General features: G+C 44.8%; 1 protein-coding gene across 1 annotated transcript; it reads right to left on the bottom strand.

Moving 5' to 3' along the window:
• Window positions 1-13451: 13451 nt before the first annotated feature.
• Window positions 13452-14720, bottom strand: LOC136462281 (uncharacterized). Its single transcript, XM_066461390.1, has one exon. The coding sequence runs from the start codon at window positions 14718-14720 to the stop codon at window positions 13452-13454; it is 1269 nt and encodes a 422-aa protein (XP_066317487.1).
• Window positions 14721-16076: the final 1356 nt, after the last annotated feature.

The following is a 16076-nucleotide window of genomic DNA, read 5'->3' as shown; positions in this document are numbered from 1 at the left end:
GCCCAACAACTAGGTTATCACTTTATTATCACTACATCATCAACTAATTAAACTAAATAGGTAATCATAACTAACTAAGTAGATAGCTAACTAAGTAAGTAAATAGTCTAACTAGGTTATCACCTAATCTCTAGATCACCAACTAATTAAACTTAATAGGTTATCACATTACCATCCTAAGTACATCAATAAACTAACTACTACACCACAATTCAACCTCACTATCTAACTACATTGCATATAAATGAAATTTACCTGTCCAATGATGGCAGTGCACGATGCGGTGGGGAGTAGGAGGAGGCACCGGGCGCGGTGGAGGGCCATGGGATGGGGTGGCAGAGAATGACCTACGTGTCCAACCGGACATGGAGGATGGGGAGGCAGTAGCGCCTAGCCTAGCGCCGCGGGACGGGCAGGGCGCAGTGGTCGTGGCTGGCCATCCTGCCATGGCGGTGGGGCAGCCGGCCAATGTGGCACGACCAGGACGGGGGCGTGGGGTGCGGACGCTGGGCCAGGCCATGGGCCATGGTAGCCGAGGCGGTGGGCCAGCTGGCCAACGTAGCATGGTTGGGATGGGGGCGCGGGGCGAGGACGCTAGGCCAAGCCATGGCGACCGGGGTGGTGGGGCGGCCAGGACGGGGGCGCGGAGCACGGACGCAGACGCGGCGGCTGGGATGGGGGCACGGGGCATGGTGGCGGGAGGCGTCGGGCGAGAGAGAAGAAAGGAAGAGAGGAAAAGAAAAGGAAGAGAGAAAGGAAAATGACCCAATTGTAAGGCTGGCTCAGGGCCAAGATCTATGGCGCTAAGCTTGGCACCAAGATCCACGGTGCCAAGCTGGCTGCCATGTCACCCTCGGCTCTACTTTGATGCCGACGTGGCCCCTCGACCTAGGCACCAAACCCTTTGGTGCCGAGACATGTAAGCTCGGCGCCACCATCAATGGCACCGAGCTAAGGGTCCAGATTTTGAAAGTATATCTTCAGGGGCATATTTGTGAAAAACTTTCAAAAAAAAGGGCTAAAAATTAAAAATTCGGGCCTAATGGTCATGCACACGAGACGAGAGCAGTCCAGGTAGAGCACGAATGACAAATCCCGTGCTTTCTTGCATGTTTGGCTTTCTTTGTTTTCTCTGGTTGAAGTCTCAAGTACACCTAGTGGTGAAGCTAGAGCGAAATGGAGGGGGTGCAAGAATAAAGAAGCGATAAAATATAATTACCAAACCGAAGAATTCCACGAACAATATTTTAAGACCAAAAAATGAACCAATGAAAAAAATACAAATATTACCTTTAACCTTCATCATCAAATCTACGACCTTGCATTTTCATGAAGCGACAAACCACGGCCTCATTGGTGACTTTCAACAGCTCTTCTTTCTCCACATAGCAAATAAGGCTATTGCTCATATATATATCACCAATGCGATTGCGCAATTCTATTTTCACAATTTTCATGGCTAAGAAACACCTCTCAACTGTAGCAGTAGCAACAGGTAGCACTAGCACAAGCTTCAAAAGTCGGTAAACCATTGGATAATGTTCGTGTTTTCTAGTCTTCACCATTGTTTGAGAAAGCTCGGCAATAGTTTGTAGGTTGGAGAACCTTTCATCATCTCTCACATCATATATGTAGAGGCCAAGCTCATGGTTAAGATCCCTCAAATTCCCAGAATCAAAATCATGTGGATAAAGCTTTGCTAGGCTCATCAAACTTTCTATACTAAAATCATGGAATGAGTCTCTTGGACTAAAAGCTGCTGAGCAAACAAGCAATTGAGAGCTTGTCTCATTGAAGCGACTGTCAAGCTCTTCAGGTAGTCAATCAATAACATCATTAAAACAATCTACTTGATAATAATGCTTGTTTGTAATTCTAGATTTATGCCTCCGCTTCTTTGGATCAATATATTCATCTTCCATTTTCAATTTGCAAATATCATTCTATAACACCTCTGGTGTTACGAGCTCATTTAGAACCGTGATTTAGGCCTAAGTAAAATATTCAAAACAAGTTTCTCAGAATTTTTGGATTTAAAATGTACTTGATGTGATAAGTGAATCCGGTGACCCAGTTTTGTGGATTCGAATAAACGCCCAAGTTAAATTACTCAGTGCGTAAAGATATTTAGGAATGTTGAACGACGATGCTAGCGGACGAATTGTCCTATTAGATTAAGCATGAAAATCAACTTTTATAAATAAAATAAAATCTATTAATAAATAGAACGATATACATATATATAGCTTTTGAATCAAATTTAAATTCGAGCTTTGTTGAAATTTTCCTGTGCCTAGACGTTGCAAATTATTTAAATTAGTAAACCATTATATATATACATATATATATATACACGTTACGATGATAACTATAAAACAAATAATTAGAAGAAAGGGCAAACGTACTCATCGATACTAGTAGCGATTGACTGTACAAGTTGACCGACTGCTTCTCGCTCTTTCTTTTCTCTGCTCTCTGCCTTGCTTTCTGTCACATCATTTCAGAGCAAACAACAAGTATCAGCAGCTTTTACTCGGCAGCAGTACCCGCACAGGACGCAAGTGCACTCAGCAAGCAAGCAAGTGCATGCACACCTACAACCACGCCATGCTGCCCTACCCCCACACCGCGTTTATGAGGATGGTGGCGTACCGCACGGCTCCTCGTTTTCCCTCTCGCGCCTGCTCTGCACTGCCTCCATCCAAATGTTAGTGTCATCGCATCACTCTGCTGCCTCTGTCTACCTCTGTTTGTGCTATCGTGCCAGCACACCTTGTCGTGCTATCTTTGCTGCCTACCTCAGCTTGTCTCTGTCGCTTCCGCAGAGTCGAGCACTCGTCTGCGCCAACACATAGCCATGGCCAAACATGCTACTGTCTATCCTACCCTTTGCCTTCTTGAGGTTCGCCAGGCTCACCCCAGCAGTACCCAGTCCAGACCAGCAGCTCAGCCACATGCTAAGTAGAGACCAACCGGTAGGAGCAGGCTGGGCTAGCTCACTCGCTCGCTCATGGTGGCATTCGTCTTCGTGTAGGCGATGGTGGTCCTCCTAGACGTCATCACGTTCGGCCTAGGTGTGGCGACTGAGCAACGCTGGAGCCAGGCCACTGTCTCCTCGGACGCCGCCAAGGAGTACGACTACATCGTCTACGACTCTGTCATCGCCACGGGCTATGGCATCGGCGCGCTGCTCCTCCCAAGCCCTGGTGCATAACCCCTACTTTTCTGCTATTTAAATTATATTTGTGCATTAAGTTTTAAGGAGTTGAATGAAACCCACTTGCATATATATATATATATATATATATATCTTTATCCTATGAGTCTTACTAGTATGACAGGATCGGGTAGATTGCTATGCTACAGGAACCGGTAGAAGTCGAGTGATTGCCTGTCACTCGCGAGATATTGGAAATATGTTACTATATCATTATCACTTGAAAATTATAAATGGTGGAAAGGAAAATTGTGATCGGGCAGGGATATGGTTGGGTATTGGTGGGTGTAAGAGGTTGTGTCGCCGTGGACGTGGGGCATGGCCTGGTTACACTGCTTTCCCTGTCTATGTCGGTTAAGGACCGATCATTGCATAAGCCATCGAGGCAAGTCACAGATTTATTATCCTGAGCACATACTTGTGTATGGGCGCTTGGAAGACTTGTTACTCTCTTGTCGTGGGTTCTGGCTCTTTCCGGACCGACTATCAGGGTTTCTTTTTGGTGGAGGAGGTCCTTGCACCACACTGAGTCCGGGACTTAGGGGCGGGGGCTTGGAGTCCTAGTTTGGACGGGGAGCTAGGACCCCAGGACAGGAGGGTGATGGGTTGGTCCTGCTTGTACCTGGGGTACAAGCAGGGCGTGTGTTTTTGGGGTACCCCGCTGGGGACATTGGTTCACGAATCACCGTCGAGTCGGTATGGCTTGTCTTATGCCTAGCACCGTAGTAAGAACTGGAAGATGAAAGATGGAAAGAAAAGGAAATCTTATTGCTTACCACCTGCTTGAAAGTAGCACAGGTTCTTACATAGAATGGTTAGTTAATGAACCAATGTGGCTATTAATAAAAATCAAATATAAGGATGCACGCTTAGCAATGCTTCCTGCACATGCAATAAACCCATAAGCCAGATAGCCTTGTATATCCTTAGAGTCTTTTCTTTTCTCCTGTTGGGTAAGTCTTGCTGAGTACAATTGATTACTCAGGGTTTTATTCCCCCTGTTGTAGGTGACAGGTGGATGCTAGAGCTGACTCTTGTGTGTGGATTCCTCCTGGTGGGCTCAGCGAGGATTCCTTTGCGCTGCGATCGTAGTTGTTATTTATAACTCTCACCAAATGTTTTACTAAATAAAAGTTTTATAATCTGTTGTCATAGTTTACCTATCCATGATTCACCATGCCATGATTAGATAATTATTTCTGCTATAATTTTGATCACATGTTTATATTCCGTTGTTCAATTCAACTATTTATAACTCTAATAATATGATTATATTCCATTGTTATAATAATAAATATTATACTTTGATGTTGTATTAAAAGTGATGTAAGAAATGGTTAAGAATGATGTAAGCTTTATTCTCCCATTTGTGATCCTGATGGAAAAATATGGATTTTTGGGTTCTCCCCTGGGGTGTGCTCGACGGAACCGAGTAATTTGGTGTTCTCCCTTGGGTGCTTAGTGTCTAATGGAAGACGAGCACACTTGGGAGGCATTAGATTAGGCAGTTCTGCCATAGGTGGTATCAGAGCACAAATGAGGAAATAAAGCTTTGAAAACCTTTTCTAAACTAAAATTTGAAAACCTATTTTTGCAAAAAGTTAGGGCGTTCAACTACGAAGTTATATAAGTAGCCCTATTACTATGGTATGTATCTAGGATAGATGGCACTCTGCTGACTTAGGTAGACTTAATCAATTTTTCTGCAGGTACACTAACTCGTGCATAGTCCGATAGTATCGACTAGTTACAGGGAGAGAACGCTGTGCCAAAAATCCAAGAACGGTTGCCCTATATGCTGGCAACAGTGGAAGGACGTATAGGACGTGCATTCATGCATATCCTTCTTGTGCATTGTAGAGCTCGTATTGCTTGTAGATATGCCCTCCATAGGTGTCATGCGTGTCATACTATGCACTACTGATTCATTCCTGTTCTAGAGTTAGGTCTGCACTATGACTTCGTGCTCTGTGTTCACTCATGGTTCATGCCTGTCGTGACCCACGTCTCCCTGTACCCCTTTTCTGCGCTCTTATTGAACCCTTGCCCTACAGTCATACTAGTCAGTAATGGCATCCCACGTTGCTCGCCTCAAACGCGCGGAATTTGGTCGATTCGTTGTAGTGATCCCGCGCGGGAACCCTGGTGGACCGCGCCAGGACCACTGAACGCTCCGCCTTTATAAGCAGAGCCTGACTTAACCTTGGTACCACCACTCAGCGCACTTTAGCTCGCCTAGCTTTTCCTTTGAGCCAGCTTTACGCTCAGCCTTCCTCACCACCGCCGCCAGAAATGGTAGAAGCCTAGGTTAGTAGTTACTGCCTGAACGTTGAGGGTTTTACTAGAATCATGCATGCCATCTTGCAAAAGCTCAGAGTCAAAGATCGTCTTGAGTATGAGGGCCATGAGTATGAGGAGCATGGCATTGAGCGGTGTGAGGTTACCGTGTACATCGGGAAGAGTGAAGAGTTCCCCGACCTCACTGAAACCTAGAGTGTGACCGCAACTGGGTTTCGCTTCATCAACACCTACTAGATTGTGGCCCGTAAAGCCTTGCGGTACCTCTGCCAGGTCTATGAAGAGCCCATTACCCGTACTCCCATGAGGTTCTTTCCCCCTTTGGATAGGAATCGGTGGGCATGGAGGGCTCGCATGGAGGCTTTGCAAGGGCGAGATGCGCAAGAAGATAGCCCTACCATGGTGTACTTGACCACGTACCTGCTTGCTTTGGATGAGCAGTATGACCGGCAAGCCTTGGAACTAAGGATCTATCTCTAGTGAGTCGAGGAAGCTGAGGTCTTCACCCGGATGCTCGAGGTGCAGCTCGCTAAAGCGCATGCTAGTGCTGCAGCTGCTGAGAGCCAGGAGACTACCATGTCAGAAGCTCTGAAGGGGGCCGAAGACCGGCATGTTCATCAGCTGCGTGAGGCCTATCTTCTCACTAGGGCCAAGCGGAGGACGCTGGCTGCTGAAAGGCAGGATACCCCGATCTTGGAAGGGATCCCTATCCACCAGCTAGAAAGAAGGAGAACCGATGTTGTAGCACCACCAGCACCTCCACCTTCGGAAGTGTTAGAAGTAGAGCCCTTGATTCCTCTCACTCAGCCATTGCCATGAGAAGATGCAGATTCGTAGCCAGGGCGGTAGAAGAATCCATCGAGCCCAGGAATGAAGATGCATGGCTAGAGTAGCTTACTTGCCTTGGAATGTTGTACCCATAGTAGCAGTGTTCTTCGTCGTTGTCCTCCGGTATTGTACTCTTGCCATTGTTGTCGCCCGTAGTTGTTGGAATCATCCGACATAGGGAAGGTGAATGTTGTGTCATGGATGGGAGCCTAAATGCCTGTATGATGTACCCAAATAAGATAGTTGGAATATGCATTGTGTTATTTTGTTGTGTTTATTGCGTCCATCTACTTTAAGTCTCGTTAGACGTGCTCTAAGTTTTCAAGGGCAATATTAAGCGGGTTACAAGAGAAGTTGACATTCAGATGCCAGTAGATCAACCGTAATTGGGTATTATTAGACACTGTATCGACTAATTGTGGATGTTCTGACAGAACACTTGAATCTCTATAAATCAAATCTGACATTGGATTTGAATTCCTTATCTGTTGTTGTGAAGGGAACCCTTGTTGTTTGAATTTTTCCCTACAATACTCCCCTTACTCTGTGGTCTATGACCCCACCGCCTTCATGGCATGTAAATTGGTAGTAGTTTCCTGGTTAATAGCTTATGGTGCCATGACAAAACTGAGGGCTCCCTATGGAACAGCTACCACATGGTGACGCTACTCGACACGCGCTGGTATCGAGGTTTTTAACCAAGTACCTTTGCCAAGTTACACCGCCATACCGCTTTTGCTACAAATATTCTCCTTGAAAATATTCGGGTGTTCAAACAGGAAATCCACAACAGGTTGATGACATAGTGTTCTCTCAAGGTAAGCAAGAGGAGGTGGTTTTGGAGGAAGAAAGTATGACATGGTCTTAGTCTATATGAAAGATGGATGTGGTCGAGTAAAGTAAAGAAAAAAAGAGTAGTAAGGAAAGTTAACCTCAGGTAGTCGGGAGTAATTATAAAAGTCTAAGTGGATGTCACGTCCCAAGCCATGTGTTTAGTTGACCGTGCTACGCATGCTGGGTCATTTCGCTGCGTGCCCTATGAACATTGTCTGTATCGGGCGTTTAGCACCCCATTTTCGCGTGGCCGCGGCATCGTGCCGCACTCGTGGTCTTTGTGCACTATGTGTTTCTCCTTTTCCTAGCATCCGGTCGGCTCTCGACACTCATGCCTCATCCCTCGTACTGGACCCCCCCTTTCCCTCTCCTTTCGTTCTTCTTTTGGGGACACAACCATTGGCATGCCTCCCTCATCGAGCGCACCCTCTTATCTCCTCTCCTTTATTTTCCATCTGCTCACTTGTGCAGGGAGCGCACCACGGTCGTGTTTATCTCCATAGCATGACTCGTCTATGTATCGCATTCACACCACCTTCACTTCCGGTGTGTTGCGGCCCATCTCCATTTGCCACTACAAAACACCCTTGGTCCTTGCTCTTCTTCTTCATTCTCATCCACTTCAATCCGAGCATAGCTACGAGATCCAGTCGCCATTGTGAAGCTAGATTTGTCAGTCCGAGGTAATGGTGTAATCTAAGAAGAAAGGATCTGGTTTCCGAAGAAGTTCAAGTTCCCTTGGTTAGTTTGGTTTTAGGGTTCACAATGGTTGAGTTCTGGGAGTCTTGTTTCTGGATCTGTTGGTGCTACGCCATGTTTTGGATAATCATTATCTTGTTGTTTCTCCATTGTCCTCGTCTATCTCGACTTTTGGATTAAGTCTCGGTTGTATTAGGTTGCTCTTGACCATGTATCTCTAAATCCCTGTGCGGTTTAGTACTCAAACTCATGTAATCTTTTGTGTGATCCCTGATCTACAAAATGTAACTGTGTTTCCCCTCTTTTGGTTCTTGTTTCGAATCTCGAGACGAGATTCTTTTTAAGGGCAGTTGGTTGTAACACCTCTGGTGTTATGAGCTCGTTTAGCACCACGATTTAGGCCAAAGTAAAATTTTCAAAACGAGTTTCTTAGAATTTTTGGATTTAAAATGTACTTGATGTGATAAGTGAATCCGGTGACCCAGTTTTGTGGATTCGAATAAATGCCCAAGTTAAATTACTCAATGCGTAAATATATTTAGGAATATTGAACAACGATGCTAACGGACAGGTTCTCCTATTAGATTAAGCATGAAAAGCAACTTTTATAAATAAAATAAAATCCATTAATAAATAGAACGATATACATATATATAGCTTTTGAATCAAATTTAAATTCGAGCTTTGTTGAAATTTTCCTGTGCCTAGACGTTGCAAATTATCTAAATTAGTAAACCATTATATATATATATACACACACAGACGCACACATGTTATGACAATAACTATAAAACAAATAATTAGAAGAAAGGGCAAACGTACTCAGCGATACTAGTAGCGATTGACTGTATAAGTTGACTGACTGCTCCTCGCTCTTTCTTTTCTCTGCTCTCTGCTGTGAGGTCGAGATGGCGGACTAGAGGGGGGGTGAATAGTCCTTTCTAAAATTAATCGCGTCGGCTAACCAAAACAAGTGCGGAATTAAAACTATCGGTCTAGCCAAGACTACACACCTTTATTTATGTTCTCTAGCACCTTACAAAGATACTAATTAAGCAACAAAGGTGCCGGGCTAGCTAGAGCTCACCTAACCAATTCTAGAAGCAAGGTCACACAAACTTATGCCACTAGTACTTCAAGCAACAAGGGAGCTCCTACACAAGCTAGTAACCAAAAGCACAAAACCACCTAAGCTCACTAGCAATGCTCAATAACAAGGCAACCAATGCCAAATTAGAGAGCACAATTACTTAGCTACACAAACTAAGTAATGTGACTAACAAGGTTACACAAACCAAATTAGCCACACAAGGGAGCTACTTCTATGCTACACAAGCAAGAAGGTAACTAGTAAGCTACACAAGCTAACTAATTACAAGAGCAACTACACAAGCACAATGTATATGAAATATAAATATGAGCTTGTGTAACGAGGATGCAAACCAACGGGAAGAATAAAGTTGTCACGGTGATTTTTCTTCTGAGGTTCACGTGCTTGCCAACACGCTAGTCCCCGTTGTGTCGATCGCTCACTTGGTGGTTCGGTGGCTAATTGGCATCACCCGCCAAGCCCGCACATCGGGCACCTCAAGAACCTACCCCGAAAGTGAGGGTAGCTCAATGATACGCTCAACTAGAGTTGCTCTTCGTGGCTCCTGTGGGGCGAGCACAATGCCCCTCACAAAGCTCTTCTCCGGAGCACCGCACAAGCTTCTTGCAGGCTTCGACGGAGACCACCACCAAGCCATCTAGGAGGTGGCAACCTCCAAGAGTAACAAGCACCACCGGCTTGCAACTCGATCACCTAGTGCCACTCAATACAACCTCTCAATGCAATCACACTAGAATCGCTCTCTCACACAATTGGATGATCACTATCAAGCATATGTGAGATAGAGGGCTCCCAAGCACTCACAAGCATGGACACAAAGTCCCCTGATGTGCTCAACACCAGCCATGGCCGAGACCACCTTCTATTTATAGCCTCATAGGCTAAACTAGTCGTTACCCCTTCACTATGTGTTTTTCAGGTTGACCGGACGTAGGACCTCAGCGTCCAGTTGCCCGATGCTTGCCACATGTCATCGGCTTCAAACGCTCATCGGCTTCAAACGCTGTTCACCCTATCTCAACGCTCAAGTGATGACTGGACGCAGCTGCTCAAGTGGTCGAATGCAGCAACCCCAGTGTCCGGTCGTTTCCAGTAAGGTACCAGTCGTGACTAGACGCGTCCGGTCGGTCACGATCGGACACAGCATCAGCGTTCGGTCCTTCTCCAACTTTTCTTCATCGTCTACGTCATTGTACATCAGCCTGACTGGACGCACCCTGCCAACGTCCGGTCACTTTCAACGCTCTGCTGCCACTGACCGAACGCAGGACCCCAGCATCCAATCACTGCATGACCAGCGTCCGGTGCACTCTGTGAGACCCTATCTTTTCTGTATAGGGCACCGGTGGCACCGTCGGACTGTCCGCACTCTACGGATGGACACTCCACCAGTGGAGTTTCGAACCCTTCTCACCTCCGTTCCATCGCCAAGTTGCTCCACATCAACTCCAACTTCATCTCCTTTATAAATGTGCCAACACCACCAAGTGTACACCACTATGTGTATGTGTGTTAGCATTTTCACAATCATTTTTCAAAGGATTAGCCACTCAACTTGCCACGCCACTCAATCCTAGAGATGATGCAAAGTTAGATCACTCGAGTGGCACTAGATGACCGATATGCAAACAAGTTTGCCCCTCTTGATAGTATGGCCATCTATCCTAAACCTGGTCACAAACTTCTCTACACACCTATGACCGGTGAAATGAAATACCCTAGGTTATACCTTTGCCTTGCGCATTCCATTCTATCTCCTCCAATGTTGATGCAACACATGCACCAACACGATCAACAATGATATGATCCACTTCATATCATCACATGATCATATTGGTTCATTGATCTTGACTTCACTTGCTTTTCACCGTTGCCTTCGTCCATCAGCGCCAAGTCTTGCTCAAGCTTCACCGCCACGTGATCTATCGCTCCAAAGCCTCCGACTTGTCCTTCATGCTTGCAACCGGTCCATCAAGCCAAGTCTTGTCTTGATCTTCTTCACCTTGATCACATGACTCAATGTCATGTCTCATGTGCAATAAGCTCCTTCATCATCACATGTGTGAGCTTTGCAACATCTCCAAGCCATTTTCACCTTCATGGCATATGTTGCTCACATATATGTACATGTGGACTAATCACCTGTGTATCTCACATAAACACAATTAGTCCACCTAGGTTGTCACTCAATTACCAAAACCACACAAGGACCTTTCATCTGCCTTGCTTTCCGCCACATCATTTCAGAGCAAACAACAAGTATCAGCAGCTCTTACCTAGTAGGAGTATCCGCACAGGACGCAAGTGCACTCAGCAAGCAAGCCAGTGCATGCACACCTGCAACCACGCCGTGATGCCCTGCCCCCATGCCGCATTTATGAGGATGGTGGCGTACCGCATGGCTCCTCGTTTTCCCTCTCGCGCCTGCTCTGCACTGCCTCCGTCCAAATGTCAGTGTCGTCGCATCACTCTGCTGCCTCTATTTGGCTCTGCTTGTGCTGCCGTGCCAGCACACCTTGTCGTGCTTCCTTTGTTGCCTGCCTCGGCTTGCCTCTGCCGCTTCCGCAGAGCCGAGCAACCGTCTGCGCCAGCACATAGCCATGCCCGAACATGCTGTTGTTTGTCCTGCCCTCTGCCTTCTTGAGGTTCGCCAGGCTCACCCTAGCAGTACCCAGTCTAGACCAGCAACTTAGCCACGTGCTAAGTAGAGACCGATCGGTAGGAGTAGGCTAGGCTAGCTCACTCGCTCATGGTGGCATCCGTCTTCATGCAGGCGGTGGTGATCCTCCTGGACGTCATCGCCTTTGGCCTAGGTGTGGCCACCGAGCAATGCCGGAGCTGGTCCACCATCTCCATGGACGCCGCCAAGGAGTACGACTATTGTGTCTATGACTCTGTCATCGCCACGGGCTATGGCATCGGCGCGCTGCTCCTCCCAAGCCCTGGTGCATAACCCCTACTTTTCTGCTATTTAAATTATATTTGTGCATTAAGTTTTAAGGAGTTGAATGAAACCCACTTGCATATATATATATATATATATATATATATATATTTATTTATTTATTTATCCTATGAGTCTTACTAGTATGACAGGATCGGATAGATTGCTATGCTACAGGAACCGGTAGAAGTCGAGTGATTGTCTGTCACTCGCGAGATATAGGAAATATGTTACTATATCATTATCACTTGGAAATTATAAATGGTGGAAAGGAAAATTGTGATCGGGCGGGGATATGGTTGGGTATTGGTGGGTGTAAGTGGTTGTGTCACCATGGACGCTGGGCATGGCCTGGTTACACCGCTTTCCCTGTCTGTGTCGGTTAGGACCGATCGTTGCATAAGTCATCGAGGCAAGTCACAAATTTATTATCCTGAGCACATACTTGTGTATGGGCGCTTGGAAGACTTGTTACTCTCTTGTTGTGGGTTCCGGCTATTTTCGAACCAACTGTCAGGGTTTCTTTTTGGTGGAGGAGGTCCTTGCACCGTACTAAGTCCGGGACTCAGGGGTGGGGGCTTGGAGTCCTAGTTTGGACGGGGACCTAGGACCCCTAGATAGGAGGGTGATGGGTTGGTCCTACTTGTGCCCGGGGTACAAGCAAGGCGTGTGTTTTTGGGGTACCCAGCTAGGGACATTGGTTCACGAATCGCCACCGAGTTAGTACGGCTTGTCTTATGCCTAGCACCGTAGTAAGAACTGGAAGATAAAAGATGGAAAGAAAAGGAAATCTGATTGCTTACCACCTGCTTGAAAGTAGCATAGGTGCTTATATAGAATGGTTAGTTAATGAACCAATGCGGCTATTAATAAAAATCTAATATAAGGACGCACGCTTAGTAATGCTTTCTGCACATGCAATAAACCCACAAGTCAGATAGCCTTGCATATCCTTGGAGTCTTTTCTTTCCTCTTGTCGGGTAAGTCTTGCTGAGTACAATTGAGTACTCAGGGTTTTATTCCCCCTGTTGCAGGTGACAGGTGGATGCTAGAGCTAACTCTTGTGTGTGGATTCCTCCTGGTGGGCTCAGCGAGGATTCCTTTACGCTTCGATCATAGTTGTTATTTATAACTCTCATCAAATGTTTTACTAAATAAAAGTTTTATAATCTATTATCATAGTTTACCTATCCATGATTCACCATGCCATGATTAGATAATTATTTCCACTGTAATTCTGATCACATGTTTATATTCTATTGTTCAATTCAACTATTTATAACTCTGATAATATGATACATTCCATTGTTATAATAATAAATATTATACTCTGATGTTGTATTAAAAGTGATGTAAGAAATGGTTAAAATGATGTAAGCTTTATTCTCTCATTTGTGATCCTAATGGAAAAATATGGATTTTCGGGTTCTCCCCTAGGGTGTGCTCGATGGAACCGAGTAATTTGGTGTTCTCCCTTGGGTGCTTAGTGTCTAATGGAAGATGAGCACTCCTAGGAGGCATTAGATTAGGCAATTCTGCCACATATTCTTGTCACAAAATCCATGCACATCATCTAATAGTTTCACCCACTTTTCTTTTCTAAGTTCATCCAATTGGCACTTTGTTGCTTTCACACATTTAATAGCATTCACTATGTCCTGGTCCTTCCATTGCAACGCTAATGACAAGGTATTTGTGATTCCTAATATAGTCAACATGAGATGCAAATAGAAGACAAAGTCGAAAGATTGGAAGTATCGTAGAAGGTTTGATGCTTGATCTCTAATTTTCCAATCCTTTTTATCTTTTTCCACAATTTCTAGTACCTTGACTATTGTAGGAAACATGTCAACCAAACTTTTGAGAGATTTATAATGGGAACTCCAACAAGTATCTCCAGGTCTTTGAAGACTTTGCTCTTGATTTAACTTTGTCCCAGTCTGAAGTTGTCCATAGCCTAATGCTTTACTCATTTCTTCAAGATTAATATCTCTAATCATGTCCCTTCTCTTAGATGATCCACCCACCACATTCAATAACATAGAAATCATAGTAAAAAATTCACTAACCCCTTTATGCTTTCTCGCAGTGGCCACAAGGACTAATTGAAGTTGGTGAGCAAAACAGTGAACATAATAAGCTGAACTATTTTCTTCCATGATCAATGATTGCAAGCCGTTGAACTCACCTCGCATATTGCTAGCACCATCATATCCTTGGCCTCTAACTTGCTTTAGGCTTAACTTAAGATCAGCAAATAATGCATCAATAGCAGACTTGAGACTTACAGAATTTGTTTCTTTCACATGAACAAGACCAACAAATCTCTCTTTAACAATTCCACATTTATCAACATATCTTAAGACCACTGCCATTTGTTCTTTCCAAGAAACATCTCTCGACTCATCAACTAGCAAGCAAAAAACAGCATCCCCAATTTCTTCTAGAATAGAGTGTAGCACTTCCTTTGCAAAACAATGCACAATATCCTTTTGTATTTCAGGAGCAATCAAAAGGCTGTTATCCGAATTCTTTTTATCTACTGCCTTTCTTAAGGTCGGATTTTGCTCCTCTGCAAAATTACAAAATTCCCTGAAGTTCCCTTTATTTAAGGACTTCTTCGACTCGTCGTGGCCTCGAAATGGCAATCCTTGCTTCACCAATATTCTAGCAACATCAATAGACCCATTCAAACGAGTAAAGTAGTCCTTCTTAGCAGATTCACTCACATCACGGAAAGCAACATCAATGTGTTGTTTTGTTTGTAAGAGATCATCACATTTCTTCATTGCCAGATATTGTGAGCCACCGACATTACCAACATGATTTTGTAGCCTTTCCTTTCTATGATAGCCATTCCAACCATTTTTAACAAATGCTTCATATCTGCCATCCTTCTTTTCTCTAAACAAGAAATAATAAAAGCAATATGCTCTGTCTTTGGACTCACTATATTCAAGCCAACCTCCAAACTCATCGAACCATTCTGGAACAAACCTTCTTGGAATTCCTCTAATATTTGTCATAGGAAAATAAACTATGTGAGGTTGGCAAGGCCCATTCTCCAAGTACTTTCTTCTCACCCTCTCTCTAACATTAGGATGATGGATCAGACTTAATCTCCTCCTCCCAGTTGATAATCATCCAAACGTGAATTTCTAGCATTATTGCCACTATCCAGCTCTGGTGCTTTCCTTTTGTAAAATCGTTCCATTAATTGACCTGTGGAGTAAAATCGTTCCATTAAAATGATTGTATGAAAAAAGAATACCCAATCATTAGAACTTTCCGATTATATATATAACAAATCAGATTAATTAAGAAAGAATAAGTGAATACCTTGCTTCTGCTAATCAGTGGCCCGTAAAGCATCACCAATTGGACCTGGATAGCACTTGACCGGTGCTTATAATAAAAAGATTTGTTCTGACCTGTGGAGAAGGGGACGGCTAGGACTGGGCACATGGCACACGCTGACACGCGAACTGGCGCTAGGAGTCTGGGACGCTGGCCGTTTTTTACCACGGTCACGCGGTGGCGCCTGGCGCGGCAAGGCGAGGATCGCCTGCCAGTGCCAGCGGGCGGCGGCGCAGGCTTCTGTCAGATCATGAGGGAGGGGAAAGGGCGGTGGAGTCAGATCGTGAGGCGGGCTATCGTCAGATCGTCAGGGAGAGGAAACGGAGCGCGTCCGTGGTGTTGCCGTGCTGGGCTGCTGGCGTAATCTTAACTATGTACTCAGTTTGGTCTAAATAACTTATGCACTCAGCATGAGATCTAGGTTGATTAATATGGGTTTAATATATAACCGAACGATCCAATCAGACAAGTCATGAGCAGCGAGTGACGAGACCAAAATATACACCTCACTGCCCCATCAGCAATGAAACACTGGCCAGCACCATGGAGAGCGCGGCAAAGCCGCGCAATGTTTCTAGTATATATTATGGATGTCATGGTCATTATAAAATAAATTATAGCTTTTAATTATAGAAAAGGTAAAACATAAATAGAAATATACCATTTCTATTATCATTTTATATAAATGTTTAATAGGTTTTTTTCTCCCATTGCAACGCACGGCGTGTTTGCTAGTTATTAATCAAACTCCATCAGGAGGAGAGAGATAAACCACACACGGCGTACAC

Source organism: Miscanthus floridulus, chromosome 7 (assembly GCF_019320115.1).
Source record: "Miscanthus floridulus cultivar M001 chromosome 7, ASM1932011v1, whole genome shotgun sequence".
Classification (NCBI taxonomy): Eukaryota; Viridiplantae; Streptophyta; class Magnoliopsida; order Poales; family Poaceae; genus Miscanthus; species Miscanthus floridulus.
Note: the sequence above shows the minus strand (reverse complement) of the source record. Positions and strands in the feature narration are given on the sequence as shown.

What these genes read in the sequence shown, in the direction of transcription:
- LOC136462281 (XM_066461390.1), bottom strand. Translation starts at nt 14,720, where the DNA reads ATGAAGAAATGTGATGATCTCTTACAAACAAAACAACACATTGATGTT.